Below are 14,189 nucleotides of genomic sequence, written 5' to 3' on the forward strand. Positions count from 1 at the left end.
ATAACCTTCTGTTAGGACACAGATGAATATGGGTTGCACACCTTTCTTTTCTCTGCTGTGTGCACAAAGGGATGTGGCACCGGTTTGTTATTGTTGCACAGGTTATATAATCCCTCTTCAATTGTACATTAGTTGTGTGTATGTGAATACAACTGGGGTAACAAAGCACTAATATTTTTGCATTGTGTTGTTCCTTATGCTAACACAATACACAGAGTATGGGCATAGTCATTCATTCTTGCAGTATGCTTGCATACAATGTTATTGGTGCAGTGTAACATGTACATCCATATGATGTGTACACCAGCCTGCTTTACATTTTGAATGTGATTAAATATACATGGTGTTGCACATTTAACACCAAATACACACTTTGCTGTGTTGCTTACGGTACTGAAGATGGCATGTCAATGTTTGCAATTTATATATTGTTCCTTTGCATTATAGGTATATCTCCAGTATGACTGATCATGGTATGTATATTTGCTGACATCTCTCATAAGATGTGCCTACCTCAATGTTCCTATAATTATTTGAAGTAAAAACCCAAAATATTGGTTTAAAGACAAATGTAACATACATGTACTTTCTGTATCATGTATATGCATTTAGCTACTCTTGAGGTTTCATGTGCAATGTATTAGAAAATGATTACTCACATTTCATCACATTTTATGTATGTTTCCTTATAAATTCCATTAATGTAATATAGAGGTGTTTGGAGAAAAGGGGATAACTGTACTTATTTGTTTACTTACGGGAGCTCATTCATCACGGATGAAATTGACTGATCATAAAACTCCATGCATGAATGCCTGTAATCACAACAATGCGTACTACATCTTATATTTAGCAATGTAGGTGTTTATTAATGCTAGGAATTAATAGTCAACATTAATTTAAATGTGTGACATGTGTATGTATAAGTCACACGTGTGTGGATGTGTCCTACATGTACCAAGTGTAAAACTGTTAACAGAAACCACAATTTTGTCGCAAATGTTACTGTAATTGTGCATTTCTAATTTCCCACTATGACAATGTTGGTAATATTTTTGGAATGTCAATCACGTCACTTCATCATTATCATGATGATAATTATCAAGTATTCTGACAATTGTAACGTCAATCACGTGCACATTAGCATAGACACACTTTTTAAGACAACTGTTTGTGTCTGTATCAATTTGTGTAGGATCCATGTATAACACCGACAAATGATAACAGCAGCTTTATTATGGTAGCTTATATCATCATATAGACTGTACTATTTATTTTTAGAACGTTCAATAAACACAGTAAACTATAGTTAGTTAGGTTAATGAAATATACACAGAAACGTACTTCATTACATGATGTTGATGTAATATTCAGAACATCATGCATTGTAGGGGACCACAACATCTAGGCAATAACATTATTTGCTACAGTCCCAAACCATTTTATCAACATACCCATGTCACAAGAGATTTTTAACAATAAATGGCTAGTTGGTTGTAAGTGTCCTTTACATTGGGAGAAGTAGTGGCTCAGTGAGTAAAGACACACACTGGCACTGAGAGTTTGAAGCAGGGGAGTTCTGGTTCAAATCCCGGTGTCGGCTCCTTGTGACCTTGGCCAAGTCACTTTATCTCCCTGTGCCTCAGGCGGCAAAAAATAAATTGTACGCTCCACGGGCCAGGGACCTCAGCCTGAAAAATGTGTCTGTAAAGCGCTGCGTACAACTAGCAGCGCTATACATGAACATGCTCATATTATTATTATTATTATTGTTACATAGTTTCGACAGTCATACGTTCCATTACACAATAGAATACACAAATGTGTTAGTAGAGTGGGAATGGTTGTTATATATAAAACACACCATGCCATAAAATGCTAGTAGTAATTAAAGAACACTCAATAAAAATTCATGAGGCACTCTTTTGCAACATCATTATGTTAATTAAGTGCTTATGCAATATAGGCATAAGGGTATCACATTTTTAATTGTTTGTTAATAAGCGCTGCAAGCAATATAAAATTAGTTCCATATGTAGTATAGTAGTCGGTGGCTCCTCCTCACAATCATCTCATATAAAGGTAGACTCTTCTGAAATCATACATTGATCCGATTGTATCTTCCCCGACATCTCTGAAATACAGCAAACACATGATGGTCAAAGATGGCACCTTACTATATATGTATCCGTGACAACGCGTTACACAGCTCTATATGATTGTGTACATACACACGTCAGTCACTTATATGTTAGAAGTACAAGTGTACATCAGTATGTAATTTTTCTTTAAATTTGTAGCAGGCATAACTATGTATAGGAAGTGAACGTTGCCTGTATACTGACAAATGTGCGCGCACATCTTAGTGTGCGCACGCACTTCACGGTTGGGTCGACTAACTGTTAGCGCATGCGCAAAACAATGCGTACGTTGTGCCTTCAATACATGTTGAAAATACCAGTAAACATAAAATCTTTATTTCAAATACAATGAAGACGAAACTACATTCGTTATAAACGAGTACATCTGTATTATTTTTAAACAGACGTGTTTGGACAGAAAGCATGGCCGATAACACAATGCGCAAATGCAATACGTGTGACGTCATGTTAAGCCAGCGTGAAACGCACGCTAACACTCCTCCCACTCAATTAACATTCGGCTAACGCCCAGTGTACGCCCCCTGTGTATGACACACTGCAGTTACCGTAACTATAACAAAACAACACAGCCAATAGGCTTTGAGGCGCGCACGTCGCTTGGGGGCGGGACTTACATCCGTAATCCTTTTTAAGGACGCCTTGGCCCATGACAATGGTCCCACGTCATACGTGGTGGACCCGGTTTTTTATTTTGTAGATGTTGCATGATAACAAAACAGGTATGTGTTAGAGTTATGTTAAAATGTTGCTAATATGTTTAAAGGGATAGGAAAGTACCTATATTTATTCCGTCAGCAATGTGTACTACTCTTTCAGGTTCTACTATATTGTAATAGGAAACAATTTGTTTGCGATCGATACATGTTATGCAGTCTGCAATGTTACGCTGTATCCACGCATTGAAAGTGAAAATGGTGGTTACAAAAAATAAAAAAAAATAAACGCTTAACGATTGTTATATTTACCATTCTTCTAGAATTAACTCTTCGTCTGCCTGCAACTGGTCGCTCCAGAAAAGCAAGGCATTTGCATCCACGCTTGACCCAAACGCTGAATCCAGTATGACACACATCTCCTCCATGAAGCGCTCATAGGAATCGCCACTGCTTTCTTCAAACAATTGGTCCGGAGGTAGGTTCATTTCTTCGGGTACCCATTCCAATGCATTTTCAGCTGAAAGGCTTGGTACATAATCATAGTAGTTATGTTCTTGTACAATGTGGGTTTCAGGAATGGAGGGTGCAGATATTGCAGCAGGTATCGATTCACACGGAACAGTATTAGCGGATCCATTGCTATTGGCATTAGGAATAAATATGCCATTAAGCACAATATGTGTGCCCTCTTTCACGGTGAAATGTTTATCCTTGGCAATCTTCCAGAAACCATACCTGTCTTCTAGCTTATCCTGCACATGTTCAAAACACTCATTAGTTGATAAAGTGAATCTTACTGAGGATTTAAAATTGCGAGCATGACCAGGTTCTTGGTAATAAGGATACTTTGCTCTAATCAAATCATAGATTTGACCGGTGTTCGCTTTGTGTCCTGATGTCGACAAAATAGCTTCTGCTATCATGAATTTATACCCTCTGTGCGGATTCATATTCTTTAACAATTCATCAGCCATTGCAGATTAACACAAAAGATGTCTGAAGCTCTCTGTTCTTTGCTCATAAGAATGAAACTGGTCAATGCCTAACAAATTGCTGGGTTTCCTTTTCAAGGTCATAAAAAGTATCAACTTTTACTCCTTTTTTTGATCCACCAATTGGATGTGTTGAATTAATTGGTTTAACGTTTGTGGTTTGTGATAGCCGTTTGTCTGACAAACATGTATCATTTTTTATCTCGTTTCTCACAACATTGGTAGACTTTTAATTAAGTCACATTGTGCTTTCAGAAAAAATAAAATAGAGCACTGTCTGGAAAAAGTGCTTACACAGCCATATAATGAAATACACACACACACCTGCTAAAGTAAATGTTTTTTTTCCCTCATACATTTCTGTGTGTATTTGAAAGTCTGGTTAACTCCCTGTCTGCATCAGTTTAACTACGTGTCTATATGTATATATATATCTCTCTCTCATAAATATATATATATATATATATATATATATATATATATAACAATATGTCTGTAAAACCAAACTTTAAATGTGTGTGTGTGTATATTACAACTTTTAAGGGCTTATATGTAAAGAGGGATTTTTATATTGCTGTGATTTATTTAAAGGTTAACATAATAGAGGCTTACACTTGTATGGCCTATTGCATTGACCTGTATGGTAAATGTGATTTACCATCAATAATTTTTTTTTTTTTATTTAGAAGGGCTGTAGTGTTAAAACCAATAATATATATATATATATATATATATATATATATATATATATATATATATATATATATATATATATATATATAATACAGGAGTACACACAACATATTGATGCCAGTAAGTATCCCTTGTATGAAACCTATTTAAATGGTGATAAACATGAGTGAATTAAGTAATAAACATTTGTTTTAGGCCAATACTGTTATAGGCTCACAGGTAGTATAGTTCACAAACATTAGGCCTGTATTATTAAAATACTGTGTTTACACAAGTAAGCATGAAGTGTATGTTTTTTGTAAATACATCTATACCAGTTTAGATAGTGCTATATATACATACATACATACACACACACACACACACACACACACACACACACACACACACACACACACACACACACACACACACACACACACACACACACACACACACACACACACACACACACACACACACACACACACACACACACACACACACACACACAGTGTGTGTCTGTGTGTGTGTGTGTGTGTGTGTGTGTGTGTGTGTGTGTGTGTGTGTGTGTGTGTGTGTGTGTGTGTGTGTGTGTGTGTGTGTGTGTGTGTGTGTGTGTGTGTGTGTGTGTGTGTGTGTGTGTGTGTGTGTGTGTGTGTGTGTGTGTGTGCATATATCCATACATACTACATATATATTAGTATAAATTCAGAGATGTTCTTGAAACAAGAACACATAAATGATTAAAGGACAACATTACAATGGCCAGCAAAGGTAAGTAATATTTAACACAAAATCCTGCTGTACACGTACAAGAAAGATGTTTGCAGTTAAATAGGTGTGTTTTTAATTGCATGTGCATAATATGCACATGCAATGATTACATCAAGTAACACACCCAAATGCAATTTTTTGCTGCAAAGTCAATGGCAGCTTCTCTAAACTTAGCAACTGGCTCCTGGTGGACCATTACTGAATACAAGATTCATACATCAATATTAATAACACTATTCATTAATTAGGACTGTTAACATTTCCAAAACTTCACGTGTACAAGAACATACTTGAAAGTTTGGAAACAACACAGTCTTCAGCATACATACAATATTAATTAGATAATCTGAAGTCAACAAAACAAGGCCAAAGACATATTTAGTGAATTATAACATTTATTTTTTTTGTTCCTTTTGAGAGCGAGTAACAGGCCTGCTTGTTGTCTCTTGTATTTTCCTTTTTTGTTTTGCAACAACTTTAGCCACAACAGAGCCACTTTGAGTGGCCTCTGGCACTTCACGGCCAGGGCTTGTGGCCAGTGACTCACCTACAGGGCTTTTGGGCAGTGACTCACCTACAGGGCTTTTGGGCAGTGACTCACCTACAGGGCTTGTGGGCAGTGACTGTTCACCTACAGGGCTTTTGGGCAGTGACTGTTCACCGACAGGGCTTTTGGGCAGTGACTCACCTACAAGGCTTTTGGGCAGTGACTCACCTACAGGGCTTGTGGGCAGTGACTGTTCACCAACAGGGCTTTTGGCCAGTGACTCACCGACAGGACTTGTGCCCACTGACACATGTGAGCAAGTTGGTAGACACTGCACAAGTGATGGTTGGTCTGTTTCATGTGTGTCTTTTTTTGTTTGTGTCCAAAAACTGGTCAGTAGTAACTGCTTGTGCTGTTTTGTTTTTGTCGCCTCCTTTGTAGGTGTCAGCTCCTGATTTTGTACAGATGGCAGCGGTAGGATGTCGTCAGGAACCTGCACAGCAATGTCTGCTACTTGACCGGTAACATTCGGACCTGGGGAATGAAGATCAGATGCATGTGGTGAAAAATTACCAGCATGTAAAGATCCTGCCTGTGAGGTGTTGAAGTTTAAATGTGGTACAGTAGTCATTCTCAAGTAATTTGCTTGGGTTTGCTGAACAACTAATGCTTCGAATGAGGTGTTGATTTTTTGCAACTGTTTAGGCACTTCAATGAAGACTCTGTGGAGATGTGCCAATTGTGATATCGTTTCTTCCTGCAGTGCAATCATCCTTTCCAGCACTGTCATCAGATCAGAATGGCGACGATTTTCTGCTTCCACAATTTTTCCCTCAGAAGCTACAATTGCATCGTATGTGGTAGTTGATGGACGATTTGGCGGTAAAACTGTTTCAATTGGAACCTCTTCATGCTCACTTGATTGTATTTCTGTGTCTATGGCGGTGGCATCATCATCATCATCTTCATCATCATGTTCTAAAAATAAATGTACACATTATTAAATGGCATGTTAATCTCTGCTGTGTTACTATGTAATTATATTGTGTCATAAGTAACAACTAACATGTTTCCATATGTTTTATAACCTCACATTAAAAACTACCTTGACTTACGAATAATGTTTGGACTCAGTATGAAATATGAATGAATGAAAACTTGCTGTAAACTCAGAACTCCTACATGATAGTTAACATCACTAACACAATACATGTTGCCTTACACTTCATTTTCACTGACACTAAGTAATCCTATATAAAGAACAGGTGCAAAACAAATAATGAACATGACAACATAACATATAGAAGTGCACATATTATATGGCCACCAACTGATACACTCACCTTCTAGGTGTGTTGAGCTGCATGACCCAGGTGAAGACACTTGTTCCGTCTCAGGTGACACATGTCCTCCAGGGGCAACTATATATAACAATAACATTAGTTTTACATTTACATGTGTAAATATTGAACAAACAGTTATTGTATGTTCTGTATTTATGAGTACCTAACAGCATCAGTTCCTTAACCGAAAATGTGTGTGTGAAAGTGAACATAAATAGTTGTAATAACAATGTACATGCCTGTGTACTTAGAACTTTTGAGTTCCCTAACATACAACATACTATGTTTCTGCAGTAATGCGTGAGGATAAATAGATTAAAATTGTACATAAAAATCATATGTTGTGTAGTGATATCAGTATCATAATGTACATAACTATCATGAGATGAACATTCACAATGTTTATCATGAAGGTGGTCATATTGCAAAAAGTTTTGTTTTTGGTACAGGATATGTGTGGTACATTAATAGAAGATGTGGCACACCTGAATGTGGCTGTCACTCAACAAGACAAGACATGCAGTGTGTGATAATGTGTCGTTGATAGTAGTTCAACTATAGATATGAGTGAACTAATGTGTGACGTACGCTTTGATAACTAATGAGTTGTTGGGGCATTTAGTAGCTAGAGTTACGCTTTCAAATGAGTGTGATTAACTTCAGTTGTGCTAGTCAGGTTGTAAGAACGGTATTCCCTTCCCATAAAAAGCCTAATCAGCCAGACCTTTCAATTACTTCAAACAGGTGAAAATGGTGTGAACTAAGTTGACCCTAAGATGACCCTGTAATTTGTGTTTGTGCTGAACACCACCCCCTCTGTTGACGTGTATGCTGTGATGAGATATTCATTGCAGCTGGTTTAACACAATGTTAGAGGAGCTAAATAGTCGTCTGCAGTGTTTAAGTTATGAACACAATGACATAACATATGCAACGTGTGCCTCATTATGCTGTCTGTATATGACATAAAGCACAAATGGACCTTTTCATAAACAACTATAGATGTGTTAGTGCAAGTGATGTTTGTAGGCCGTTGCATGCAATATATTTGATGCATGCTTAGAATAGGCAGTAATGTCGTGTTTGTAGGAGTAAAATAAATAAAATACACAATAATATTATACATATTTATGTTCTGTACCTGTAGCTAGTAATAATTTCTCATTAGCATGTGTTACACATGTGTACTACCCTGTTGTTCCCCATCTTCGCCCACCATCAATTGCTTCCACTGCAGCAATGCATTTTGGGAATTCACATGTAAATGACCACGCTATGGCACGTGCTATATTAGTTACTGCTTTTAGTAGGACTACAACATATATGTCTATTTTGAGATATATATATATATACAAAATCAGACATATACATATATAGATGCAGGTATGCTTATATTGTGAAGACAGTATAAAAAGCAGCGGAAATATGCAAAATAACTGTAAGCAACGACACGCCTAGTACAGTAATATTTCTCACCTGGTGGAAATTGTGAGGGATAAATTCCAATATCACGGTCACCAGCCAAGCCCTCGACGACGACGGGAAGTAATTTTGCCCGAAGCAGCTCCTCCAATGGAGTTAATATCAGACGTTGTGGTGTCGGCCCACCTCCAGTGCCAGTAGCATGCACGCGTTGGTCTTGTATTTTCCTTTTTAATTTTGACCTAATATCGTCAAATCTCTTGTGACAATTCCGCTTGTCCCTGACATGATTCCCACACGCATTGACACCAATAACTATTGTGTCCCACATTTCTTTTTTGCTTGATGAACTTGTCCGCCCTTAAAAAACATATAAAATATATGAGGTAAATTAATTATAATACAAGCACCAGTTTCCTACACTGCTAGCTGTTCCAAGAGAAAGCAAACATGCTGTTTTAGGTGTAATATGTGAAGCACATGAGCATTCACTACTAAACCTATACATGTAAGCAAGGTTGCATTAATATTGTATGCAGTTCTCGCAAATTGAACGCCTGAGTTTTGTTGTCCTTGTAACGCATGATAAAAAGCTGTTTTTCCACACTAATTAACATAGAAAGATATTCTGTACCCATATTTGCATATGAACAAAACTCAGATGACCTAGGATCACATGTATTTGAAGAATAAATGTCAAGGTACACTTACCTAATAAATGTCCATAGATACTGTCATAGTGCTCCAGAATCCCAGTGACAAGAGCTCTATTTTCCTGGTCATTGAAGCGAGGATTACGTGGCTTCTCCACACGTTTCTTCCGAGCAGGTTTAGGCTCAGAGCTTGCCTAGTGCTGACTGGACTCTCCTTCTTCCAATGGAAGAGACTCCAAAAGCTGGCCACCAGCAAGCACGCCACCACCAGACACCCCATCAGCAACTGCGCCACCAGCAGCACTCCCAGCACCAGCACTCCCACTCCCAGCAACAGCACTCGCACTCCTAGCACCAGCACTCCCACTCCCAGCAACAGCACTCGCACTCCTAGCACCAGCACTCCCACTCCCAGCAACAGCACTCCCACTCCCAGCAACAGCACTCACACTCCCAGCAACAGCACTCCCACTCCCAGCAACAGCACTCACACTCCCAGCAACAGCACTCACACTCCCAGCAACACCACTCGCAGCAACAGCACTCGCACTCCTAGCAACATCACTCCCCTGAACAGTACGTTCACTCCGACGCGTACTCGCACGAGTAGCACTCCCACTCCCACCAGCATCACTCTTCCCACGCTTTGCGGGCATACTTACAGCACTCACAAAAAACAGACAAGAAATGTACAGCCAATCACACGAAACACTTCCACATATAAAACAAGACAAAGATGTAAACAAAACAACAAAGGACAAAGCTCTCACAATACACAACAAGTCTCTCAGTCAATATGCAAATCTTAAATCACCCAGCTCTGTGCGTCTCTCTCTCTCTCACTCCCAACAACACAGAGAATGATTAACAGTACACGTTGCCTTTAAATATGGCGCGCAATCCAATACATGCTTGGTTCGTCTGATTCAGCAAGATTTGTGATTGGGCAACCTAACAGCACCCCGCCACGCACGCCGATACACCTGTGTGTGATCGGCAAATCATCGTGAGAGTGGGCGGATATGTTTTCGTCTTGATTTTGAATGTATTCGGCACTTACTGCATACGGAGAGGAAAAATCGCCAATAACATGACTAATCGGTAAGCTTGCCGATTTCACATAATCGTCGCTTACTGCATGAGGCCCTTAATCTGTTGGCCAGTAATTTAGCATAAATTTTAATGTCCGAATTAATCAGGGATATTGGTCTGTAGCTTTTACAGTTCTGGGGGTCTTTCCCTTTCTTGTGTATGACCGAGATGGACGCATGGACCATCTGGCTGGGAAAGGGGGTACTGTTTAGCACTTGATTAAACATACGGAGTAGATATGGGGCCAGTTGTTTCCTGAATTTCTTATAATAAAGATTTGAATATCCGTCGGGACCCGGGGCTTTAGAGGGTTTCAGGTTTTTGATAACCTCTGATAATTCCTCCATTGTGAAATCACTAACTATTACCTCTCTATCTGACTCACTCAAACCGGGTATATTCGAGTTCCTCAGGAAACTCTGTAGGGCCTCCGTTGTACTGGCAGAAAGGGATACCTTTTTGCCGTCGTACAATTTTTCATGGAAGGATTTAAATTCCCCTACTATATGTTTGGGATTGGCCGTGGCCCCACCCGATTCCCGGCGCAGGGATTGTATGCTATAGTTATTTGTTTTAGAGTTAATCATGTTAGCCAGCAAGGTATCTGGTTGTTTGCTTTCTCAAAGAATCTTCTCTTTGACCAACTTAACGATTTCTCGGCCTGGGAAGTGAGAAGTAGGTTCAGTTTAATCTGGGTATCTTTAATTTGTTGGAGAGTTGCCACATTTGGGGAGTGCATGTGTTGTTCCCAAAGCTGCTTTAACTCTGTCTGTTCTTTGATAATTTTTGCGTTGCTTTCCTTTTTCTTTTTGGCCGCCAGGCTAATCAAAACCCCCCTCAGTGTTGTTTTATGTGCCTCCCAGAGGGTTATGTGAGAGCGAACGCTACCTTTATTTTCAATAAAGAAGTACTTGATCGCCTCTCTGATCTTTCCTTCCAAATCGGGGATCTTTAGGAGGGATTCGTTTAGTTTCCAACTTGCTCCTGGTCTTTCCAGCCCTATCTGTGTGCACCGTAGCTCAATGGGTGCATGATCTGACCATGAAATATCATGGATCCCAGTATGGGCGATCGCAGGGACCAGTCTATTAGAGACAAAGAAGTAGTCGATTCTGCTAAATGAGTCATGGGGGTGGGAGTAGAAGGTGTAGTTTCTATCTAGTGGGTGAGTCTCTCTCCAAACGTCTAATAACTGTAAATCTTTTAAGCCTTGTTCCAGGGCTGGGGATCGCGGTGTTGCCTTTGTCTGGGGGGGCCTGATCTGTCCAGGGATGCATTTAGCACTGTGTTAAAATCCCCGCCTATGATTATCGCGCCTTTACTATATTTTCTTATAGTATCAAACGTTTTTGTGAAAAAGTCTGATTCGTTTACACTTGGGGCGTAGATTGTGGCAACCGTTATTGGCTGTGTGCTTATGGACCCTGTTATCAGCAGAAACCTACCCTCCTGATCTTTTTTCACCTTACCCACCTCCAGCCCCACTCTGTTGTGGATCAAGATTGCCACTCTGCGTTTTTTGTCTGAAGCAGAGGATAAATATACCTGTTTGAATTGTTTATCAAAATATTTGGGGAAGCTGGTGGTGCTAAAGTGTGTTTCTTGGAGTAATACGAATTCTGCCCTCTTTCTTTTGTAGTCAGTGAGTGCTACCTTACGTTTGCGGGGGCAGTTTAACCCTTTAGTGTTGTGTGAGATAAAAGTTAAAGGCATAGTGGTATTGTGGACTGACCTTTCATCTGTAGTGTTGCAACCTGGTGAATCAGGCCTATTTTGGGGAGCCTCTGTTCCTCTGCAGAGCGTAGCGCATTGCTCAACTTCAGCGGGGAACCACCTGCGTAGGAGACGGTGTGGGGTGGGGTGGAAACAAAGGGGACATGGGACACAATGGGGGAAGTAGACACAAGAAACACACAAAACTCGGTGGGAGAGGTATCAGTAGCATAAGACCACATCCTCCACCTCGTCTGTGGGATGGTGGAACTCTGGAGCGCACCCTCTGTCTCCTGTCTCCTCGTCAGGGCCACCCTGTTCCACCCCCTCCCTAAGTCTTCCTCGGGGTCTAGGGCAGCCGCCCTAGCCCGAGATTGTAGACACATGGTGACTGCGGGACCTCCGTCCCAGCCGACATTCCATTATCTTTGTCCCATAATATATTAGTAATCATAGTGAATCTTATTGATAAACTTGTGAACTTCTAAAGCACTAACTTAACCTGTGTACTGATAGCACTTAATAACAACATTGCCTCCCCGTTATACCCTAACGCTTATGTTACTAGGATGGGCTAAACATATCCTCACCCTCCGTTAATCCCTTGGGTCCCCACGTGGTCCCCTTGGCCCAACAGAGTGCCTAAGCCTCTTTATATCTTGCTGCTGGAGTTGCTGATCGTTGGTGCCTTCCGTTGCTTACCCTAAACCTTTCCCGTCTGAGGGACCTTCCTCTTTCCACTCCCCTTCCCCTCCTCCTTCCGCCCCCCCTCCGCTCTTCCTTCTACCCCTCTCTTTAACTCTTCCCCCCCCTCCACTTTCCATCCTTCTCCCCCCTCCACATTCTGTCCTTCTCCCCCCCTCCACATTCCGACCTTCTACTACCCCCCATCACTTTCCGCCCTTCTCCCCCCTTCTCCCCCTACCTTCCTTCTCCCCCCTCCCCTTCCACAATCCGTCTATACCCCCCCTTCCTCCGCTTGGCCGTCTTTCCCCCCGTCCCTCTTTTAATCCTACTCCCTCTTATCCTCTGCCTCTGTCTGCCTGTCTCTTGTCCTCCCCCTCTGTCCGCAGCAGCTCGCCGTTTCACCGGTGCATGTGTTGTCCAGTGGTATTTCCGCTGCGATTGTTAGGCTCTGCCCCTTCCGTCTCCGCTCGACGCCATCTTGGAGGGGTCCCCATCCCGTCCATCGGGGCTTCTCGCGAGGTGTGGTGGCTCCTCCCCTCCAACGTCACCTGGCTCCACCTCTCTGCCAGTCTATCGCTGGAGCTGCTTCAAGATGGCCGCCAGTCTCCGTGGGCTGCTGTCAGGCTTCCAGGTACGTGTGGCGGATTTGGATTTCAGCTGGGCACCTCGGTTCTCCTTTGGGGTTTCAGCTTGTGGGATAGCAGCATCGGGGACCACAACGGGTGGTCGGATCGGGCGGGGGTGCGGCTAACTTTAAACGTGTGGTATGTCCCTTTTAGTCTCTCTTTAACGGGGGCTGCGGGTTTGTCTGTGTTTGTCTGCTTTACCTGCCTCGCACCATGATGGGTCTGGCGCTGCTCCGCCATCCGCCATTTCTTCAGGGATTTTGTCTTGCAGGCCCAGCTTTGTGAGGAAGTCTCCCCCCTCTTCTGCGCATCTTATTGTGTTAGATGCCCCGTTTCTGGAGACCAGGAGGCCGAATGGTATTTAACGCCTTCATCGCGGTGATGGGGGTGAGCTGATGGGGGTGAGCTGCTTCCTTTTCAGCAGGGTAGTGGGGGAGATGTCTTGGAAGACTTGGATTTTGTGGCCTTCGAATGTGGGGTTATTTCGTGTCATCTGGCAGAAGGATTCTTTAATTTTAAAGTAATGGAAACGCGCGATTATGTCTCTTGGGGGGTCTCCTTGCTGTGGTCGGGAGCGTAGGGCCCTATGGCACCGATCCAAGTGGATCTATTGCTCTGCTTTGTCTGGCATGAGCTGCGTCAGCCATCTTCCCACAAAATCTTAAGGGTCTATTTCTTCCTCCGAAACCCCTCTTATCCTGACATTGTTTTGACGCTCACGATTTTCGGAGTCCTCTTGTTTGTCCATGAGGTCTCTCACAGTGTCTTTTACCTGGGCTAGTTGCCTGTCAGTTTTGTGGAGAGCCTTGATAGTGGAGTCAAGATTCTTCTCCAGTGAGTCCGTGCGTGTGCCTATGCTGCTAATGTCTGCTCTTAGGGTGGCTACTTCAGCTTGGAGGCATTTTTT

At 41.6% G+C, this 14,189-nt stretch overlaps 1 protein-coding gene across 1 annotated transcript in view; it reads right to left on the reverse strand.

Annotated features, from left to right (window-relative positions):
- The window catches only part of LOC142467649 (uncharacterized), a 47,929-nt gene extending 34,400 nt beyond the window's left edge, over nt 1–13,529 (reverse strand). The window contains exons 1-3 of the mRNA XM_075573593.1: nt 13,484–13,529; nt 7,090–7,167; nt 5,861–6,724 (exon numbers count right to left, since the gene is read on the reverse strand). Of these exons, the coding sequence (XP_075429708.1) occupies nt 5,861–6,724; nt 7,090–7,167; nt 13,484–13,529 (988 nt within the window). The remainder of the gene's footprint in view (nt 1–5,860; nt 6,725–7,089; nt 7,168–13,483) is intronic.
- Between the last annotated feature and the right edge of the window lie 660 nt (nt 13,530–14,189).

This window comes from Ascaphus truei, chromosome 16, assembly GCF_040206685.1.
Source record: "Ascaphus truei isolate aAscTru1 chromosome 16, aAscTru1.hap1, whole genome shotgun sequence".
Classification (NCBI taxonomy): Eukaryota; Metazoa; Chordata; class Amphibia; order Anura; family Ascaphidae; genus Ascaphus; species Ascaphus truei.